This window comes from Cokeromyces recurvatus, assembly GCF_025118155.1.
Source record: "Cokeromyces recurvatus strain NRRL 2243 chromosome Unknown BX663scaffold_41, whole genome shotgun sequence".
NCBI classification, from domain to species: Eukaryota; Fungi; Mucoromycota; class Mucoromycetes; order Mucorales; family Mucoraceae; genus Cokeromyces; species Cokeromyces recurvatus.
The window spans coordinates 41,789-61,865 of NW_026251427.1; the positions used below are offsets into that span (position 1 = coordinate 41,789).

Genomic DNA, 20,077 nt, shown 5'->3' on the forward strand with positions numbered 1-20,077 from the left:
ATATTTTTTTTTATATTTGTTTTTTTTTCTAATCCAAAATAAGATATCTGCAGCTGCTACAGTTGCTATTATGCATTTTTCGGATTTGCCGGCCGGTAAGGAAATGAAAATTATATAATACCATGATTATATCATATGGATATATAAATATAACGTATTACATATTTAGTTCAAGCTATTAGTACAACAGAGAATACGATGTATATAGGAGGTAAACTATATATACACATCACAAAGGCTATAATTACGTTACTTATTGTGTATATAAAACAGAGTCTCTTACTCATTATGTTCCTATGCAAATGATGATAACTGCTGCTATGGCCAGTGCATGTTCTACAGGTGCACTTTCCTTTTTATTATCACCTTATGTTAATTCCATTTATGTACATACTGCCTTGAATGATGAAAATCCAAGAATTACGTCTAATACTGTCATTTCTATTGAAACGTTAGATTTATTAGCCCGTTCTCGTACGACCACTTTGCAGTTACGAGAATTATTGCCTATACCAAATTCATCCCTAATGACATGGAAAGTGAATAAAAAAGTTCTTGAGAAGCAATATCATTTAATAGATCAAGGAAAGAATGTTAGCCCTAGAATTCATCAACATAGGTTTTGGCTGGATCAAAGGAATGGTGTAGGTAATAGAGATATTATGTCAAGTATATTACGTATTGTGCATGAACAAGGGCGTCAAAAATCATTATAATAAAAAAAATAAAATAAAATAAAATAAAATAAACAAAAGATATACATTTAATTCATTAATATTGTTTGTATGTTTTTTTTTAAGAAAATAATAATAATAATGAAAAGATTTTAAATGTTTAAGGCCTTAGATATGCTCTTGCGCAGATAGGTAGTCGTACTTTCTTGACCATCTAATGGCAGATCATAAAATAAACTATTGGCAATTTCTTTATGTGTTTTATAATCGAATCCATTCTCAAACATTGGACTCTTTTCAAATGTTTCCTTATTCTTATCTACCCATGTATGCCAGAAATCAGCAACTGCAGATTCCATAATCTCTGGAATATTGATGTTCTGTTCAATAAAGACAAACTCGGACTTGGATTTCTGCATTTGATAGATTTGAATGAGGATTTCAATTGCCACTTGTTTTTCAGCAGGATCTCTAAAGTAGCCCAAAAAGGCCTCAACGGCTAAAGCAAAATTAAATTCCTCGGGTGTCTTTTCAAACACAATAGGATCCCTTGGTAAATGATGAGAGCCAATTTCTAAACCAAAGCATGTGTCCAACACTTTCCAAACACGGCTGAAAAAGTGTCTAGGGACACGATTAAGAGCTCCATCGTTCTTTCTTCGACGTAACCAACGACCATTGGAGGTAGGGCAGAAATAATTAATGTTGGTATTATTGATTTCATGTGGTGCAATATCATCCTTCTTGAGCAATGCAAATTCTTCTTCAACCAGGTCTGTAGGGCCCTCGTTAGCAGGCTTATGTGCCTCTATTGTGCGGTTTCCATCTTTCTCGGCAATTAAAACATAGGAGTCTCTATACTTGACGTTATCAATTTCTCGAGCACCTAAGCTCTTGAGAGCCATGATGGCTTCCTTTGTTAGGTGTTCAACAAAATCATCTTTCGAGGCAAGAACAACGATAATCCCAGAAGCGAGGTTGTGAATAAAACGAACAAGATCTTCACTTTCATCACTGCTGATATGTGTATCAAATGAGGCATGCTCGAGTACAAGTCTTCCGATTCGGTCAATGACCCAGATATGCAAACCACGCGTATTAGCTGCTAACACACTATCGTTAATTTCAACACGAGCAAAGTTACCTGCACTGAAGCCACCGGATTGGGCACGAATGACAATTGTATTTTCATTTTTAGGATTAATATAGTTCTCATCCTCATCTTGCTTACTCGATGACTTATGTAAATAAGTGTCTGTACTTAATTGTCGGTTGGGATCAAACTCTTGAGAGAATAACAAGAATCCACCAGGTTTGTCACGTACGACGATGGCCGTATCCTCACACATACTAGGGCCTGACATGACGGTGCCTAATAATGACTGCAACTCAAATGGACTTAACTGCATTAAATGCTCAATGGCTTCTTCTTCATTATATCCATTTAAACGGCTGATTTCTTCACGTAATGCAATAATGATAAAGTGTGTACGTAATCTTAAGATACCATCAAACATACTAGGGTTTGTACGGATAAAGTTACCAAGTGAAAGAAGAATCTCTTGCACGACGGGGCCCTCACGCACATCATCTAGGCATTGTTCAGCAATCATCTTACTTAAGGCATCTGGACTTAATGGTGTTGAGATCAAGTGTTCCGTAGCACCTGCACCAATACTAACTTGCTTTTTGCGGATTACTAAATCTGTCAAATTTGAGGTCAAAGTAGGCATCACCTTTGAAAGTAAACCACTCGCTTGACGGACGATAGACCAATATTGAAGACGCTTTGCTTTCACATAGACTTCTTCTAATAGATTACGAATGGTAGTATCCAACTCGGGGACATAGTCATCAAGGTTCTTACAGGATGCAAGATATTGTAAAAGATCAATTTGGTCGTATAGATTTACAGATGCTTCGAGACTTTTAACAGCATCATCATATTGGGAGATATCACCTAATGTTAATGACAGGAGAACATCACTACCACCATTTGCATCTTCACTATTTGCATCCACAGTCAAGTTTGCGGACTTTTTCAGCTTGCTTCCTGTTGAAATTGGAGTCTCTGATGCAGTTTCTTCACCATTAGCTACTTTAAGATGAGAAAGAACGGGGGATCCAATGGCACGGGGGGAATCATGGAAGGTGGGAGCAACTTCATGATCCTTCAATTTAAAGTTTGCAGCTGATATACCTTCACCGTTTATCTTTTCCAAAGCAGAGGCAATATCTTGAAAGTAACTATCACCATCCATCTTGTTGAGTGGGGTTCCCAAAAGTTTACCTCCAAAGACACTACGACGACGTGGTGGTGTACGAGGTCCTCCAGGGGTTAAAGACCCAGCAGGAGAATTCAAAGTAGAGTTTTCGTCAAAACCTAAACGACGATAGCCTTCATGATAGCGATGATACGATTTATTAGATGACAGGATAAGGCTCCAATTCACATCTGGCTTATTAATCAAGAAATCAAGTGATTCAATATTACTAGTATTCACAGTTTCTGTTAAGCGTGAAAGACGAACACGAACACCGTTACATTCTCCAGAACGTAAATTCATAAAGAAGTTAAGGAGATTTTTTTTAGAGGCATCGGAGGATAAGAGGGCGTTTGTTAAGCTAGCACTGCAGTCAGCGGGTGCAACTTCCTTACGGTTAATATCGCCCAACATAGCATTTGTCAAGACGATGGTCATAGTAGGACGTCCAGGGTAAACCCAATTAGCGTTTGTAAAATTTAATTCATTTTCGATTGTAGAGACTAAATAGTCTGGATCCGAATTTAGATAAAAGGATTCAACATCCATGAATTGTGGAGTAAAAGCGTAGATATGGCCTTCAATACGATAGAGACGCGAGGTAGCTAAAGTACCCATAGGTCGATTAGGACGACCTGATAGAGACAATTTAGTATTTTGGCCAAGTGCAGAATAGACCTCTACTAAAGCCTGAGGAGGGAGAACGGTGAAACTTGATGAGATTTGATCAATTGATTGTATTTCTAGACCATATCTTGCTAATGTCTTTTGCAGTTCCTCATTTTCGGCCAAAAGAACAACCTGAACAACATTGTCTGCCTTTTCGCCCTTGACGTTAAAACGACGGCCTAATGGATCTATTTCTGAAGGCGACAAGAGGTTTTCGTATATCAAGTTACCAAGTAAGTAAAGTGACAAAGCCCAAACAAGTGGAGTATTATCATTTGGAATTCTCTTTTGAGAATGAGGATGGACTCTCTCTGCCTCAATTGATTCTCTGGGTACAAAATAAAGTTCTGGGATTAGCGGGATATGAAGATCAGGAGGCGCAATTGAAAGATCCAAACTAGCAGTACGACACAAGACTGAGGGACGTTTCACGTTGTCCTTTTTATAATCCTCAGGAGGGCGAGGATTCTGAGGGTCCCAAAGAGAGGAGTCAATGGTAACAAATTCCAACTTTTTTCTATACTCCTCTACTTGGTCCATATTACCTGTAAACAAACCTTCTAATACAAGATAAGTGAAAAACAAGGGCCATTCAGATTCAATATTTTCAAAGATCTTTAATTCACTCTCGTTATAATGAAGACGAGAGTGATCTTCAACCACAGTTTGGTGACCATCACGTAAGAAACGTTTCCAACCGTAACGACCTTCTAATTTTGTTCTTGCATCATTCCTTGTTAATTCAATAAGTGAGGGATCTTCAACAGCGAATGCAGGGAAACCAATAACAGATAAAACAGAACCATCCACTTCTTTAGAATTAGACTCTCTTGGTAAGACACTATGGAGGGTAATTTTATTTCTTGACATTTCATCAGGTAATACATAAATAACCTACAAGTATAATTCATAAATTTTATTTTCTTTGACGTAATTATAAAAAAAAAATTACCGAAGAGGGGCTTCCTCTAGCTCCAAACAAGTTTACACCATTAATAGCTCTAAGTGCAGCATAAGCCATACCAATAGAGGAAGTATTTAATTCAGGTTGACCATGGTTACTTTTATTACCACGTTCCCAAATACCAAAGTCAGGAGTACGATAAGCACCTATAAACAAACAAACAAAAAAAAAAAAAAAAAAAAAAAAAAGAAAGGCTCTTAATGATTTAGTCCTAAATACGACAAATACAACTTACGTTCAATATAAAAAACTAAATTCTGAATGAAATCAACTTCATCTTGGGTATAAATGATAGTTAAACCACTTGTTGTCATATCAGCCAAAGCTACTAAAAATATACTAGTTGCATCAATTTGAAGATGTCCCCAATCCCGATCACCAACAACAGTATCACCGGTTTCAGTTTTATATTTAGCATGAAGTGCGTCCCAAATATTTTGAGTTTTTTTGAATTTTTCCACTTTTGAGGCTTGACGCATCATAGAAAACAAGAGACCGCGCATTAATTTAATGACCGCATGCTCGAGCTCGACTATAAAATAGCATGAATATATGATTATATATGTACGTAAATACATGAAGATAATAAAATAGGTACTTACAAGCTCTTCCAGTTGTATCATCAATTCTTCTATAAGCTAAAGCAAGACCAAAAACACAATAAATTGAATAAACGTTATCTCTGTATAAAACAATATTAGCTTTGCATAAAGGAAAAAAATGGATAGACCCTCTCTCTCTCTCTCTATATGTATATATGTATTTACCTAACCCAGGCATCGGTATAGTCACCATGTGTCTATATATATAAAAAGAGGTTAGTTAACTAAATTTAATGATGCTAATAGCTACTTACGGTAATAGCAACAGAAGCAGGAATTAAACCACTTGCAGCATTTTGTTTTGATAGGACAGTTGTATTAATAACTTGATAATAATATTCAAGTCTTTCTAAAGACAACTTCCTACTATAAAATGAATTTCTCATGTATGAAATTGAAAAGAAGAAGAAGAAGAAAAAACAGAGAAAGAGAGAAAGAGAGAGAGAGAGAAAGAGAGAGAGAGGAAGAAACGGAAAAGATAACGAATTAAATACAAATATAGAAAATTTGTATCATAAACACCGCCCTGTTTTGTTATTATGTAATGTTGTGTTATTCATCACTCATCAAACAAAGCTTTACTTATTTAATAGAGAAATAAATAATCCTCTTTAGTTATTCTCATTACTTTTTTTTTCTTCTTTTTGACAAATAAAGTACTTTAAGATCTTTTACTTACTCTATATAACGTAAGTATTGAGACCTTATTGCAATCGATTTATGTATATAATACATATATTACATGTAACTTAATATCATTTATGCTTTCATCATCATTTTTAATAGAATATACATGACGTCAATCTATAACAATGACAAATATAAGGAACCAACGTCTTGTTCTCTAACTAACTGTGTCTATAATTGATTTATTTAAATTAGCAATAAGAAAATCGATTTTCTCTTCCTTTCTGATTACGTAAAAATTAATAATATTCTTACAAGACACAATGGATTATTATTATTTTATTAATACAGATGCTAAAATGTATTCTTTGTGTGTAACTGAAGATAACTCCTGGGAACAAACGGAAATAATAATAATAATAATAAAAAAAGCTCTGTCTATTAATAAATTACGACATTGTATTCTAGATTTTACGATTTTAAAAGGGTCAGCATTACAAAATCACCCAAACAAATTTATGCTCAGTATGTAATTTTGTTATTGGATGAAAGCTGATTTGAAGGGATTAACTAGCAAAGTTAAAGTTTTAAAAATTTTTTTTAATTTTTTTTTTTTTTTTTTTTTTTTTTTTTTTTTTTTAAAAAAAAAAAAATATCATATCAATCATAATTATATGTCTTCAGATACCGAGACAACAACACCTCAAGTGGAAAAAAAGAAGGGGGGTCATCAACGTGGTAATAAAAAATCTGTCGAGAATAAAAAGAAACCTATTTCAAAAAAGAAGGAAAAACAATTACAACGGGAGACAGAACGCCGCAATGCTGTTATGGCTGCATTCAATAAACATTATGAAGAAGAATGGGGTTCACAACGTTGGCCACAACTCTTAGAAGCCATGAAAAAGCCTGTACGTCATTGTATCATGATCAATAAATATGCGAACGTTGACGATGTAAAGACCAAGTTAAAGGATGTTTTAAGTGATTTGACAATGCTTGATTTTATTCCATCTGTGCCCTGTTATGCATCTAAATCTCAATCCCGTTTTCCACCCCCTTCTAAGGATAGTAATAATATTATGGACTATTATATTTTAGATGCAGGCTCTGTTTTAGCGACAGAGGCCCTCGATATTCAACCTGACGATCAAGTGCTGGATATATGCGCTGCACCTGGTGGGAAAACATTGGCTATTTTGCAGCGCTTGGATCGAAAATATGGTCGATTGACTTCAAATGAGATTGCATCTGATCGTCGTAGAAGATTACGCCAAGTAATTGAGACTTATTTACCACTTGATGTTATGGAGGAAATGAGTACTGTAGTAGGCAAAGATGGTACAAGATATTATGGTGAACCTGAGCAATATGATAAAGTGCTTTTGGATGCACCTTGTTCTTCAGAACGTCATTTATTACATGATGAAAAGGAACTTGAACTATGGACACCTAAACGTACACAAGTAAACGCGAAACGCCAATTAGCCATACTTAAAGCAGCACTTCATTCAGTTCGAGTCAATGGATTAGTCTTGTATGGTACATGCTCAATTAGTTCATTAGAGAATGATAAAGTGATTGAACGCATGATGAGAAAAGGTAAAATTCCCATTGAACCCATCAAAATGAAATGGCCCATTGGAGAAAGAACAAAATATGGTTGGATTATTTTACCAGATAAAACAGAAGGTTGGGGACCTCTCTATTTTTCATTACTTAGAAGAACAGGTGTTTCAAAGGATGGAGAATCATCAGAGGAAGATCTAAGTGATGATGAATAAATTAGACAATTTAAACTTTACATTAGAAGAACAATAAATTTACATTTTTAATATCCGCTGTTGGAAGCTTCTACTTCCTTCTAGCGGATGTATTTAATACATTTGCAGAAAGAAAAAAAAAATATGCAATTTTTTATTTTTATTTTTTTTTATTTTATTTTATAATAATAATAATGTTTGGCTGTATTGCTGCTGGGCGTTTGGTAATAAATAAACAAAAAATTAAATGACTTTATTTTATTTTTTGTATTTGTATTTGTATTTATTTTACATGTGTATAGGTGCAAACTAATCTACAACAAGTCGATGTTAATAAATATATTTTTGAATTATCTGATGCTCAAGCTATAAATCACATTGTAGTTTTTTTACTGGGCACGATTCCCTTTGAAGCTGGTTATGCAGCTACAGTTCATTTACTATGGCCAAATAAAGATTGGCAACTTTTAGGAGGGTAAAAGAATGAAAAAAAAAGTGATTTAATTTTTGTATATAAAGGACATGATTAACAATCGTCATACAATATAGATTATCAAACGAAAAACCAAGTGCCATCTTTCGCCTAAAAACAAAAGAATCAGCAGTCAATATTCCACAAATATCAACTACAGCTACATTAGGTATCTCTATTGAACCTATTGCAGTCGTTCAGCAAGAACTCGCTACTATACAACAACAACAACAACAACCATCCACGACCGCACTTGTCAAACCAGGCGCTAACGTATCACAAGTGGGACAAATTGCAAATCGCGTATTAGAAAATCTTTACAATTATATCACATCTTTTACTGTACAAACACTCCCGATGAATGCTATCCCATTAGGACAATTAACAGAAAACGGTTATTTACCCTTAAAATCATTTCAAACTTGGTACGAAAATCTTTCTAGAAAATTAGCATCTAATCCAAATTATTTTGACGAACAAAAATCCGCTTAAATAAAAGCGTTTTTTATTTTATTTTATTTTATTATTTTATTTTAATTTATAAAGAAGAATTTACTAATAGTTCACAAATGTCTCTTGCTAATCCTATAACTTGTGTCGAGCTGATTACTTTAGATTTCTTCTTTTCTTCGATACTATTTTGAATATCTAAAGCTGATAAAAGATCGGCTACAGAAGATGTGTTTTGGGGTGCCAAAAATAAGAATTTCCCAATAGCAGCCAGAAGACGATGAACTGGAGAAAAAGAAAGGAAAATTAGATAAAACACATTTGTATTATACAAAGCTTAGTTTTTTTTTTTTTTCTTTTTTTTTTTTTTTTTTTTTTTTACTTATTTCTTCGTTTGTTTCTTTTGTAAATGCATCCATAATAGCACTTGATAATTCAACCTGCCAATCATCATCTTCTTGCTCTGCCATACCTGTGAATGTTCCTTCTTCTTTCTTTAATCGTTCTATGGCTATCACTGTTGAACAGTTATAAGCTAAAGAGGCAGCTGATCGTCGAACTTTAGCATCTGAGGATAATAAGCTGGTAATCAAGAGTTGTGTAAGTTGCGTACGATGTGAACTGTGCAAGCTAGATGTAAAATGAGTAGTGGATAAAGAATCATTAGAGAATATATTGCATGCAATTCGTAAAATCATAAGCCAAGTTGCACTATTAAGGGTAGATTCATGAGTATAAGCAATTTCCATTATCTTTGCTATTTGAGAAGGATCTTTGACATAGAAGTTAGATGTTGAAACAAGCAAAGTACGATAAATATCCAATAATGGGAAATACTCTTCAATAGATAACTTGCTTAACAAGTCATCAACAAGTAACTTCCATTCATTTACATTAAACTCTATTGATCCATTTGCTTCCAAATATTTCTTTGACTCATCTAAAATATCTTTCTGCCTTGGTTCCAAAACAATATGTCTTTTTTCTAAAAATTCATTTAATTTTGCATACACTATATCTAATTTTTCCATAGTTGGAAATAAAATAGGAGCGTTAGATTGATGAGTGATAGTCTTAAGCAATATCTTTCTATGCGGATGAGCTAGATTATTTGAAGTCAGTCAGTCAGTCTGTGTATGTTATCATCTAGTAACATGTTACACTTACGTGGATAAGCTTCAAATAATAAAATATCAACTTGACTCTTTAATTCTGCATAATTTGCTCCTTGGAATTCAGAATACTTTGTCCCGTTAAGATAAAGATGGAAAGTCGGTGTAGCACGTACACCATATTTCATAACGTCAGGTGATGACATGGAAAGATCCAAAATGACACCTAATATCTTGATTTGTTGACTAGGTCCACTATTATTTTTATCCACGATCAATCTCTCAAAGTCAGGTTTAATGATACGACACGGAGGACAAGTAGCTGAAGTAAAGAAGACAATGACGGCTTTATAGCTCGAGATAAATCCGTCTACTTCAGAGGCGGAGCGTGCTAATTGAACTGGATTAACTGTAGTTGGTGCTGCTGAGGTAGCAGCGGAAGAAATGCCTTGAAGTAAAGAAGCAGCATCAGTTGAAGGCGGATGTAATGATGATGATGACGTTGTTGTTGTTGCTGCTGCTTCTGATGGTTTTAATTTTGTTTGTCCAAACATGTTTTCAATCATGGGTAAAATAGATTGTCCGAAAGGTCTAATATAAAGCATGTTAGAATTAGTATATATAAATGGTTATACAACTACATTACGTGTTCACAAATTCAGATGGTAAACTTGTAATGTGCATAGGAATTGTTTTACCACATAAAAACTGACATAGATCATTAGAAAAAGTATTACAATTAAAGTCTAACAAGTGATATTTTTCAGCACTATATGAATAATAATAATAATAATAAAAAGTTAGCTTTATAGAAAATTATTTTTTTTTCATGAAGGGCTTATTTACGTATAAACAGATCGAAGACTGTAGATATAATCAATGACCATTTCTAAAGGTAAATAGGTTTCACCTATATCAATAATTTCCAAAGGACGACCATGTTGCGTTGTTCCTGGAATTGATGTCATGATGCCTTGACCAAAATAAAATTCCTGTCCATAAACAACAACAGAAGTATGCCAAATACCATCTAAAAATGTAAGATTAGTTGATTGAAATTTATGCAAATTGATGAAGTACCTATTTGTTTTCCGGTAAGTTGCAAAGACATAGAACGAGCCATGCCCTGTGAAAGATCATAGACATAAAGTTGAACTGGTTCTGCTGACATGAAGAAGATAAATAACGAATGATATTAATCATGCGTACGTAGCACGTATGAATATGTATTTATATGTATTTTTTTTTTTCTGGCAAATTCAATTCCACGTAATTCGGAGCAATTTTTTTTCGTTGCTACGAAACTAAAATTGTACATCCTCTAAAAAAAAAAAAGTAATTTTGTGTTACACATTGTTGAAAAATAGTAGTAAGTATATAAATACAACACATTTACGAAAAAAAAGAGAAAGTAACTTATAATATCAAAATTCATTTGTTTATCCAAAAAATTAAATACAAAAGCCTTTTACGTAAAGTAGATATACTTAGTAATTGGATTTTTTCTTCTTGTTCAAGAGGTAAGATATTAGCCACCCACCAAATAAGTGTATTTAGGTCCATTGATTGTTGCAAATATAAGCTGTATTGCTTCGATATCGCTTTATCGACTGATAAATAACAAACTAATGATGGATGTAGTTTTTCATAGAACAGAGAGACATTATTATTACTGTTATCACCCTCTTTAAAGGAAACCTGTTGCTCATTAACGTAGAAATTTTGATGTTGAATACCAACTACTTGTTGTTGTTTCAATATTTGATGTTTCATGAAAATAGGCCATGCCTTTCTTGTATAAGGACCTATCATAGTATTATTATGTTTTAGTCGCATTTTACTAGATGATCGAGAAAGCCGTATTGAGCATGGACGATGTATGTTATAAGATGGTGTACTATGGAATGCCTGTTTTAAAGTAATAGTCTGAACTACTGGAGATTCACCCCACTTTTTAAGCTGCATAATATCCCCAAGATAGCAATTATTATCATCATGATCGATGGTTAACTGTTTAATGCGGAGTGGGAACAGCCCTCTAGCCTGCACCGCAATATGATGGTAATCGAGTAAATATTCGGCATGTTCCAGATAGAGCATAAGGCCATAATCATATACAGAATCATCGTCTTCTTTGGTAAATATACAAATAATATTACGTTTGTGTAGTAACTTTTGATAGTCATTGTCACTGTTATGAACATGAACATGAAAGAGACAATGCTGAGTTGGAAAAGCAATCGCTCTCGAGATTTGGATTAGCGGAAAAACAGCATCATGTTCCTGATCATATTCAATAGAAGAATCATAATAATGATTGATCCATCGAGAAGTTACCTGACTGACTTGTCCTATAGGATCTAATGCATGTCTACAAATAGGACATATTTTTGCTTCAGAAGATAGAGTGATAATATGAATCAAACAAGACTTACAAAATGTATGTCCGCATTTCGTAGTAACTGGCTCAGTAAAGGTTGAAAAGCAAATTGAACAGACCAACAAATCCTTAATATACGATTGATTAGACTGATGATGGGACAAAATTAGTTTTAATAAGACATTAGGTTTACTATGGGTATGAGTACGTAAGCAAGTAATAGAAGGGCAGTTAAATTGGGGTTCAAGCGGGACACATGAGGAGCAAAGTGTAAATCCACACTCTAAAGTGATTGGTTGTTGAAAAAAATTTAAACATATTTGGCAATGTGTTAATAATGAAATTTTAGCATCATTTTGATTATCAAGAATAGTAGAGGAGAATAATAGGTTATTTGATTTAAATTTTCGTAAAATAGCTCTACCGCTTGTAGGTAAAAGACTTTTACTGTTATTACTAGCATTTACTATTGTAGATAAAATAAAAATGATGTAAATACTTTTTTTTTCTTTAACGTTGTAATTTATAAGTAAATAATAGTAAATTTTTACTTGATATATGCTGTTTATTAAATTGCATTGGAAACTATAAATAAGAAGGGGATGAAAGAATAACGGGGTTCTCTTTTATATCCTTTTATATAAAATGCATATTTTGTTTCTAGGAATAGGTGTATTTTCGATCGATGTGTATTTCATTATTTTAAATCGCAGAAAAAAAAAAATAGATATTTTTATTGATTAACTACAAATAATTCAACATGAAAAAAGGACTTTATTATTTAGAAAGAAATATAGAACCAATAAAGGGTAAGGTAACTTTTGTTAAAGTTCTCCTTTTAGAGAAGGAGAAATGAATTAATTGGAAGAAATGATAACTATTACACAGATATGAAGAGAAGAGGAGAACCAATCAAGGAATGCTTACCTGAGATGTAGATAGATTTCGATGATAAATGGCTGTACAAATGATTAACCAATGGTCAAATTAAGGGAAATATATTTCAAAAAGAACAAGATTTACATATCAGAAATGTATTCAAGGAAGACAGACGATATCTAGCTATTCTTAGCATTTGAAGCTGATACTATAACTCAGAGTTAATAGATCCGATTATTATTTTGTTAATGGCTATCAAGATGAATTCGAAGCATATCTCAAGCTGTTATATATGTATATACATATTTATATGTATGTATTTAATATGACATACTTTGATATCACTATGAAGCCACATTTGTGTTTACTCTTTTTTGACAGAAGTCTGTATATGATATATAGTAGATTAAAGATATACACATTTATATGTATATAAATGGAATTGTTTTAAGAAAAAAAAAAGTACACTTATATCTCTGTTTGTTCGTCCTATAACGCATAACTAATACCTTACAAACTCGACTTTCAATTATCCATTAGTATCCTTTAAAAGATTAACATTATTCTCATTTTATAATAAAATAAACTTCTATACTTGTTTTGATATTAGCTACTGTCAGAGAGTTGAAGGCTTACTTATTTGGCAAATTGAATCCACTATTTCCTTTACATCGATAATGTCATGTTAATAGTCAAGGAAAATAAAATACAAGAGTTATTGCAAAATAGATATGAATTAAAAATACACCATTTCAGATCCTTCTAACTAATAATATATATATATGTATATAGATATACATATTATGTATGATCTAATCCAGGGGCCTTAAATTAGTATGTTCACAAATGAAATACAATAAACAATTAGGTTATATACATACATACATACATACATTTGTACACATAAAATATTATTTAAACATGTGTTTGTATATGTGTTTTTATATACATTTGTACATTTAAGGCATAGAATTTAGATAATCTAGTAAACTCATGACTTGCACTTCTTTACCAGTATAAACAGGATGTAATTGTCTTTCTATATAACTCGTAAATGTACTATGTGGTGTGCCAAAGAAGGTATGAGCATGCGCTGATATCATTGCATCTACCATAGGAATTAAATATGACTCTAATCGAACTTTCTCCTCTACTACCTCTAGTCGTTTAATATCGTTTAGTTCATCCATAAAATCAGAAAGAATAAATGTACAAGGAAAGACATTAAATAATTTACGTAATAACGGATGATTTCGTGGATCAGGCGCATCTGTGGCGATATAGATGACAGTATTTCGAAATCGATTTGTGACTGCATCTCCCTGCTGACACTTGAGTCGACTCGCGATATGTGGATTTTTATTAAACAAGCTCTGCTTTTCTTTTTCTGTCCATAGTGGATGATGAACTTCAATTGGCTTTGTATAGTTTGTCTCATCCACTGGATGAAAAGTTCTTAATTTTATTTCATATTCAGCTGACTCTGTTCTGTCTAAATCATGCTGTTCAATACCCCCTTCATAAGCTGCTACTTGTTCTAAACTTAAGTCTGTAAATGTATTCACCAAGTGATGATAAACGTCATCTACTAAGATGGATGCTCGTAATTTAAAGATCCCATCCCCTACTCTTACATGCATCCCCACAAAATTATTAGCTCCTCCTAATTGTTGAACTATTCTTTTCGTTGCAGTTGAAAGGACTGGATTTGCAAATATCATATTAGACCGAATATTTCGTAATAGTTGAATATGTTCTTCTGTCTCTGCCAAAACTCGATAGGAGCCAAATAAGGATCCAAAATGTAATACACGATGTTCAATCTTTTCTAGTGATGTCAAGTCAATTCGATAATTGAATCGATCTAAAGGTAAGTCTAATGATTCATCATCATGAATTTGATACTCATACGGGGACATATCCTTAAAAAAATAAATGTCATCTTCTCTAATTCTACCCAACTCATGCCTTGACTGATAAAGCCATTCATAATCTAGGCCGGATCGAAAGATAAGTGGCGCTCCTGTGTTTTCTTGTATGGCTGACATATTATAAAAGAAGGTCCAAGGCACGTTTGTCCATCGAAAGTTATTTAGACATTCGCTTGGTAAAGGTAAAGCTGCATCGTAAATTTTTACACAATGATCCAGTCCATTCTTTGTCTGGAACAATAATCGTTCATATAATTTCTCATATCTTAACCATGGCATGGCAGGACTAGCAAGAAATACAGGTGGTACGAGTAATGTTCTATTCAGATAAGTAGCAAGTAATAATGCATTTTCTAATTCAATACGCTGATTATGAAATCCTGAATGGGGTAAGTAAGATAGATATTTTTCCGTTTTTACGTTGGGTCGATGAAGTTGAAATGGATCTGGAAAGATGACGGGGATAGGATTATTGCCATGTTGAAAAGTAGATCCATGATGATAAAAAGCCATGGGCGAATTATGATATTGAAAGTGAATAATACCACATATAAGAAATAGTGAGAATAATAAAAATAAGATGGTTGTATTCCTTCTTTTCATTATTCAACAAGCTAAAAAAAAAAAAAAAAGAGAGAGAAAAGAAGAAGAAGAAGAAAAAAAGAAAAAAGAAAATGGAAGTATAACGTTATTTTATTATTTATAAGGTTACACACATAAAAAGATCGCTGCTGCTACTGCTGCTGCTGCTCTTAAACAACATGTTTTTTTTTGTTAGGTTGTTAATAAAATGTAGATTGCTAAATACTATCCCGAATAATAAACTAAATAAACTTAGGATCCTGTTTAACAATCCTTGTTAATTTTCCCTCTTATTTATTCTTTAAATAGACAAAAACTAGATAAAATGATGTCTTTTAAAGAAATAATGAGGGAGTAAGGAGTAAACTAAAAAATACTCCTCTGAAGAGAAAACAGATTTAGACATTAAATTAATTTTATAATTAAATGTTAAAAAAGAATCTATTTGAAAAAAAAAATATGTATATATATATATAAATGTATATGTTTACATAAAATATTATAAAGTACACTTTATTATATAATAGAAAAAAGAAAAGTTATATAACAGATGTATGCATCATTATAACTGAAAACTGAAAAGAAAAGAAAAGATTTGCACCTTTTATCTGTTTATAAATAAGTACTACAGTCTTATTACATTAAAATAATATGATTGGATAAAAAAATTGATGACGCGTGGTAAGGGAGATTTGTTGAAGCCAGAAAAAAAAAAGTTACATAATGACAGTCTAGGTGTAACAAACCAAAGAAAGTAGTTTATTATTATTTGATTACTGTTATGTAGGTCTACACTATTTTGTAAAGCTATATTTTGGACTTCAGTGGACATGTTATTGTTTAATAGATGAATTCCCCCTCCCCTTTTTTTTTTCTCTCCTAAGACTAATAAATTTAATTTTCATTGCATGATACAAAGATTTAAGGTAGTTCAGTATAAAGTTAGAAATATCTAGAATAAAACACACACACACACACACACAGTAGTACTTTTTATAACCTATTTGTAAGAATCTTAAAAATAAGAATAAAGTCGAATAATTTAAACTTATTGAATAATTCCAAATTATATATACGTTATTTCCAAGTCTGTAAAAAAAAATTATGTATTGACTAAAATAATGATTTGAAATTGTTAAGATGATAAAGGCCTTGGCTCTTTTTATTACTGCTATTTTTAGTCAATATTTAATACAAATTTGAATCTTAGCCTAGTATTATATAACTGGTTAAGATAGGAATGTGTATTTTAACAGTTATTATGTATTCAATTAATAAATATTACTGCTAATTAGGGAACTATATAATTGTATAAAGGGGAATATACCAATTAAGACGTGAAAGTAAGGCTAAAAATCCAACAGTTACCAAAATAGATAGATCTAGCCAGTTAAGAGTGTTTATGTATATACTAATCATGATTAAGTATGTAATAATAAAGATAAATGCTGCGTTAAATAGATATTACTATTTTACTGTATTTGTATATTTTATATGCTGTATAGGAATACCGTTGTTCTTACACTATTATAATATGTGTTGCATGATTATGCTGTTTAATTATTACCACTTTAGAGAGGGGGTTTACGTGAAATATTATTTATTTGTTACAAATATACAAATATTTAATCAAAGTATCTATTTCAGTTAAGTGACTATTCTACTGTACTAAGTATATATCAGCAAGTTTAAAGGAGGGCTCAAATATTAAAGAAGTCTGTAGTAGATATTTTAAGTATTTCTTATTTAATTTGAAATATATAATTTTCTCTTATTAAGTCTGATAAGCTTTTAATTTAATACTCTTTTATTTTATAATTTGTTATATTGTAATGTGATGCTACTTTTACCTTCCTTGTGATTAAAAGTAGTATTCCTTATCTGTATATTCTTTTTGTTTATATATATACATATACATATTGAAATTGATCCTTTAAAGTTCTGAAGAAAAGCAAATAGCTTCTTTACCATCTGAATTTTTATCATCAAACTCATTATTTCATAAAGGCTTTTTTTTTCAAGATGTTACTCGAGTTTTTTGCTTGATTAGGTTGTAATGACTCAATAGTGATCGATATGTTTTGGGTAAAATATATATATATATATAAAGAAATTAGTATACCACCGATAGATCGATCATAAGAGTGTTTCTGACTTGACATAAAAAACAGATATATCAATAAAGAAAAAAATGCAGTTATGAAGATTATCTGTTATATCTATTGCTTTCTATTTTACATCTCTCCCTGCGCTCATATCTTGCATCGATATGTGATATATCGTTTCGAGCTGTAGGACGGCCATCTAATCTTTTAATCGAAAGATTGTATTCATATAAAATAAAGTTCTTTACAATGGATCTCTTCTTTAAACTAAAGCCCTTTTCTTCTAATATAATATTCATGCTGCCTTTATTATTCTCCATGAAAAACAGATGTGTAACTCGCTGGTTATAGTGAGTTCGTTACTTTTTTTTTTTTTTTTTTTTTTTGCTGCTGCAATGAAATCAGGATATCAATATAATACTTATAAAGAAACCAGGAGAAAAGGAAAAAATATGTTAGAAGAAAATCGTGACAAACTGAATGCAAAGAAAAAACAAAAGCAAAAGCCTATACTAGATCCAATTCGTGGTTCTTGTATTATGGCAAGATTATACAATATCAAGAAGTCGAGACCGTGTAAAACCATAATTTCACTTTTAAAGAGATAATTGAACGGGAGCTTGACCCTTTGAATTCGAGAACTTCGTCTTCTGAACAATATCTTCAATATGTACAATATATAATGGGTCATATTGATAATTTATTCGATTTTTATTGTTTTGGAACGGCAAAAATCAACCGACAGAATTATCATAGAAAATAACAAGCTCTTAATTATTGCACACATATCCTTCAAAATCGTTAAAAAAATATATATACATGTATATAACAAGAAGAAATCCAGGGATTGTTCATCAATCAGCTGAACTAAGATATAATTTCGAAAAGAATTGTTATAAAATTTTGGTTCTGACATAACGCACATTTATAGGAAAAAAAAAACAATTTACGAACTCACGATAGATGTATCTTGGCACGTTCATCAGCTGTTTGAATTTTGAAATCCGCTCTTTGGGGCTGAACACACGGTACTCCTTGCTCTTGTATTTTTTTTTTTTTTTTTTTTTTTTTTTTGAATCTCTTATTCTCTTTCCTTCATAAATTGAAACACAATCATGACAAATCCGTTATCGACAATTCATAGACAATCTATTCCAACATCACCCACTATTACCGAAAATACAACTATTCTCCATATTAAAGAAGATATATCTACTATTACAGAAGATTCACCTTCTTCAACTGTAACAGAAGAGTCCTTAAAACAATTAAAACGTAAAATGAAAGAAATTACAGAGGTAACATAACAAAAAAAAAAAAAAAAAAAAAAAAAGGTTAGGGAATGATCTTTTATTTACTTCCTTTATAGCTAAATATAGCAATGCATAGAGATTATTTTCATGCAAAAAAGAAGATTCGTACATTAACCTTTGAAAGAAAGTAAATGCTTGTATTTTATATACTTTTACCAAATGATTTTTTTTTATTCATATTATTCTAGTCTACTATTAGATAGTATTAATCGTTTAGAAAATATGGAAAAATCAAATGAAGATAGTGATAGCGAACTATATAGTGAATTATCAGATACGGAAGATGAAGTAGATGGTAAAACACGTTTTATATTTGACTTGATAGAGACAAAAACCAATCTTGTTTTATTTAGCTTTATCAACTTTTAATAATCATATATTAAAACCAAAGGTAATAATAAGGAAGGCAACTAATAAAGCGTATCGTTCATCACCTTCAACTATACTACCTCACATATCTCATGAAATTACAACACCTTCTACACCACCTAAACGATCTAAAATGGGTCGTGTTTCGCTTAAGACGCGTCGTGTTCAACCTATTGAAAGAGATGCTGATGGAAAACCAAAACTACCTCAACAAATTGGTGTTTTAACTGTTCTTAATCTTGGTAAAATCATTACCGATAGACCCGCCTTTCATAATGAAAGATATATTTTCCCCGTTGGATATACTGTAAGCAGGTAATAAAATATTCAAGTATTATTTCAGCAAAAAGGAAAAAAAAAAAAAAAAAAAAGAAAAATAATCGATGATTTTTTGCTTTTAGAACATATCCTAGTATGATAGATCCCGATAGTAACACAACTATTACATCGACCATTCTTGATGGTGGAGATGGACCTCGATTCCATGTTGTAGCTGCTGATATGCCTGACGAACCTATTATTGCCAATTCAGCAACTGGTGCCTGGACAGTCGTTGTTCGTCGTTCTAACGAAATTCGTCATCGCGACCATTCTAACTCAGCATCAGGTCCTGATTATTATGGATTTAAGCACCCTACTATCGCTAACTTGATCCAAGACTTGCCTGGTGCAAAAGAATTAAAGCAATATGTTTGGCAGTCTTTTGAGGAAATGGAGCCTCGTGCTGCAAAAGGTGTAATGGCAGCAGCAGAAAAAAAGAGAGGAAATTTAGAACAAATGGGAAATGCAAACAGGAAAGTACCAAAAATAGATAATCAAAATACAATTGTATTTGTGAATGAAGAAGAACATCATGCTGATGAAGAAGATGGAACAGACGAATTAGGAATTAGTGATAAAGAAGAAATTTAACCTGTTTTT

The 20,077-nt window shown here is 32.0% G+C and overlaps 8 protein-coding genes across 8 annotated transcripts; 4 read left to right on the forward strand and 4 right to left on the reverse strand.

Moving 5' to 3' along the window:
- Positions 1 to 72: 72 nt before the first annotated feature.
- On the forward strand, positions 73 to 775 carry BX663DRAFT_525087 (uncharacterized protein). Its single transcript, XM_051529711.1, has 2 exons — positions 73 to 211; positions 274 to 775. The coding sequence occupies exons 1-2, from the start codon at positions 199 to 201 to the stop codon at positions 714 to 716; spliced, it is 456 nt and encodes a 151-aa protein (XP_051378355.1). The 5' UTR covers positions 73 to 198; the 3' UTR covers positions 717 to 775.
- BX663DRAFT_525089 (glycosyl hydrolases family 15-domain-containing protein) lies at positions 741 to 5,698 on the reverse strand. Its single transcript, XM_051529712.1, has 6 exons — positions 5,428 to 5,698; positions 5,339 to 5,370; positions 5,174 to 5,253; positions 4,807 to 5,103; positions 4,560 to 4,717; positions 741 to 4,501 (listed from the first exon to the last, which is right to left on the reverse strand). The coding sequence occupies exons 1-6, from the start codon at positions 5,557 to 5,559 to the stop codon at positions 827 to 829; spliced, it is 4,374 nt and encodes a 1,457-aa protein (XP_051378356.1). The 5' UTR covers positions 5,560 to 5,698; the 3' UTR covers positions 741 to 826.
- A 729-nt stretch (positions 5,699 to 6,427) lies between these two features.
- On the forward strand, positions 6,428 to 7,773 carry BX663DRAFT_525091 (S-adenosyl-L-methionine-dependent methyltransferase). Its single transcript, XM_051529713.1, has 2 exons — positions 6,428 to 7,566; positions 7,628 to 7,773. The coding sequence occupies exons 1-2, from the start codon at positions 6,475 to 6,477 to the stop codon at positions 7,679 to 7,681; spliced, it is 1,146 nt and encodes a 381-aa protein (XP_051378357.1). The 5' UTR covers positions 6,428 to 6,474; the 3' UTR covers positions 7,682 to 7,773.
- Positions 7,727 to 8,591, forward strand: BX663DRAFT_525093 (uncharacterized protein). The gene is made up of 3 exons (XM_051529714.1): positions 7,727 to 7,787; positions 7,866 to 8,038; positions 8,113 to 8,591. Exons 1-3 carry the CDS (start codon positions 7,758 to 7,760, stop codon positions 8,525 to 8,527), a joined length of 618 nt encoding a protein of 205 aa, XP_051378358.1. The 5' UTR covers positions 7,727 to 7,757; the 3' UTR covers positions 8,528 to 8,591.
- Positions 8,592 to 8,594: 3 nt separating this feature from the next.
- On the reverse strand, positions 8,595 to 10,860 carry BX663DRAFT_261345 (PPPDE putative peptidase domain-containing protein). The gene is made up of 6 exons (XM_051521906.1): positions 10,678 to 10,860; positions 10,444 to 10,627; positions 10,244 to 10,366; positions 9,653 to 10,188; positions 8,872 to 9,587; positions 8,595 to 8,808 (listed from the first exon to the last, which is right to left on the reverse strand). The coding sequence occupies exons 1-6, from the start codon at positions 10,766 to 10,768 to the stop codon at positions 8,671 to 8,673; spliced, it is 1,788 nt and encodes a 595-aa protein (XP_051378359.1). The 5' UTR covers positions 10,769 to 10,860; the 3' UTR covers positions 8,595 to 8,670.
- Positions 10,861 to 13,745: 2,885 nt separating this feature from the next.
- Positions 13,746 to 15,419, reverse strand: BX663DRAFT_525105 (CigA protein). The gene has a single exon (XM_051529715.1). The coding sequence runs from the start codon at positions 15,388 to 15,390 to the stop codon at positions 13,816 to 13,818; it is 1,575 nt and encodes a 524-aa protein (XP_051378360.1). The 5' UTR covers positions 15,391 to 15,419; the 3' UTR covers positions 13,746 to 13,815.
- A 2,445-nt stretch (positions 15,420 to 17,864) lies between these two features.
- BX663DRAFT_525106 (uncharacterized protein) lies at positions 17,865 to 18,329 on the reverse strand. Its single transcript, XM_051529716.1, has one exon. It carries the CDS (start codon positions 18,163 to 18,165, stop codon positions 17,896 to 17,898), a length of 270 nt encoding a protein of 89 aa, XP_051378361.1. The 5' UTR covers positions 18,166 to 18,329; the 3' UTR covers positions 17,865 to 17,895.
- Positions 18,330 to 18,548: 219 nt separating this feature from the next.
- BX663DRAFT_461923 (F/Y-rich N-terminus-domain-containing protein) lies at positions 18,549 to 20,069 on the forward strand (the record flags this gene model as incomplete). The annotated part of the gene is made up of 5 exons (XM_051523960.1): positions 18,549 to 18,772; positions 18,844 to 18,914; positions 18,976 to 19,082; positions 19,141 to 19,471; positions 19,558 to 20,069. Exons 1-5 carry the CDS (start codon positions 18,590 to 18,592, stop codon positions 20,066 to 20,068), a joined length of 1,203 nt encoding a protein of 400 aa, XP_051378362.1. The 5' UTR covers positions 18,549 to 18,589.
- Between the last annotated feature and the right edge of the window lie 8 nt (positions 20,070 to 20,077).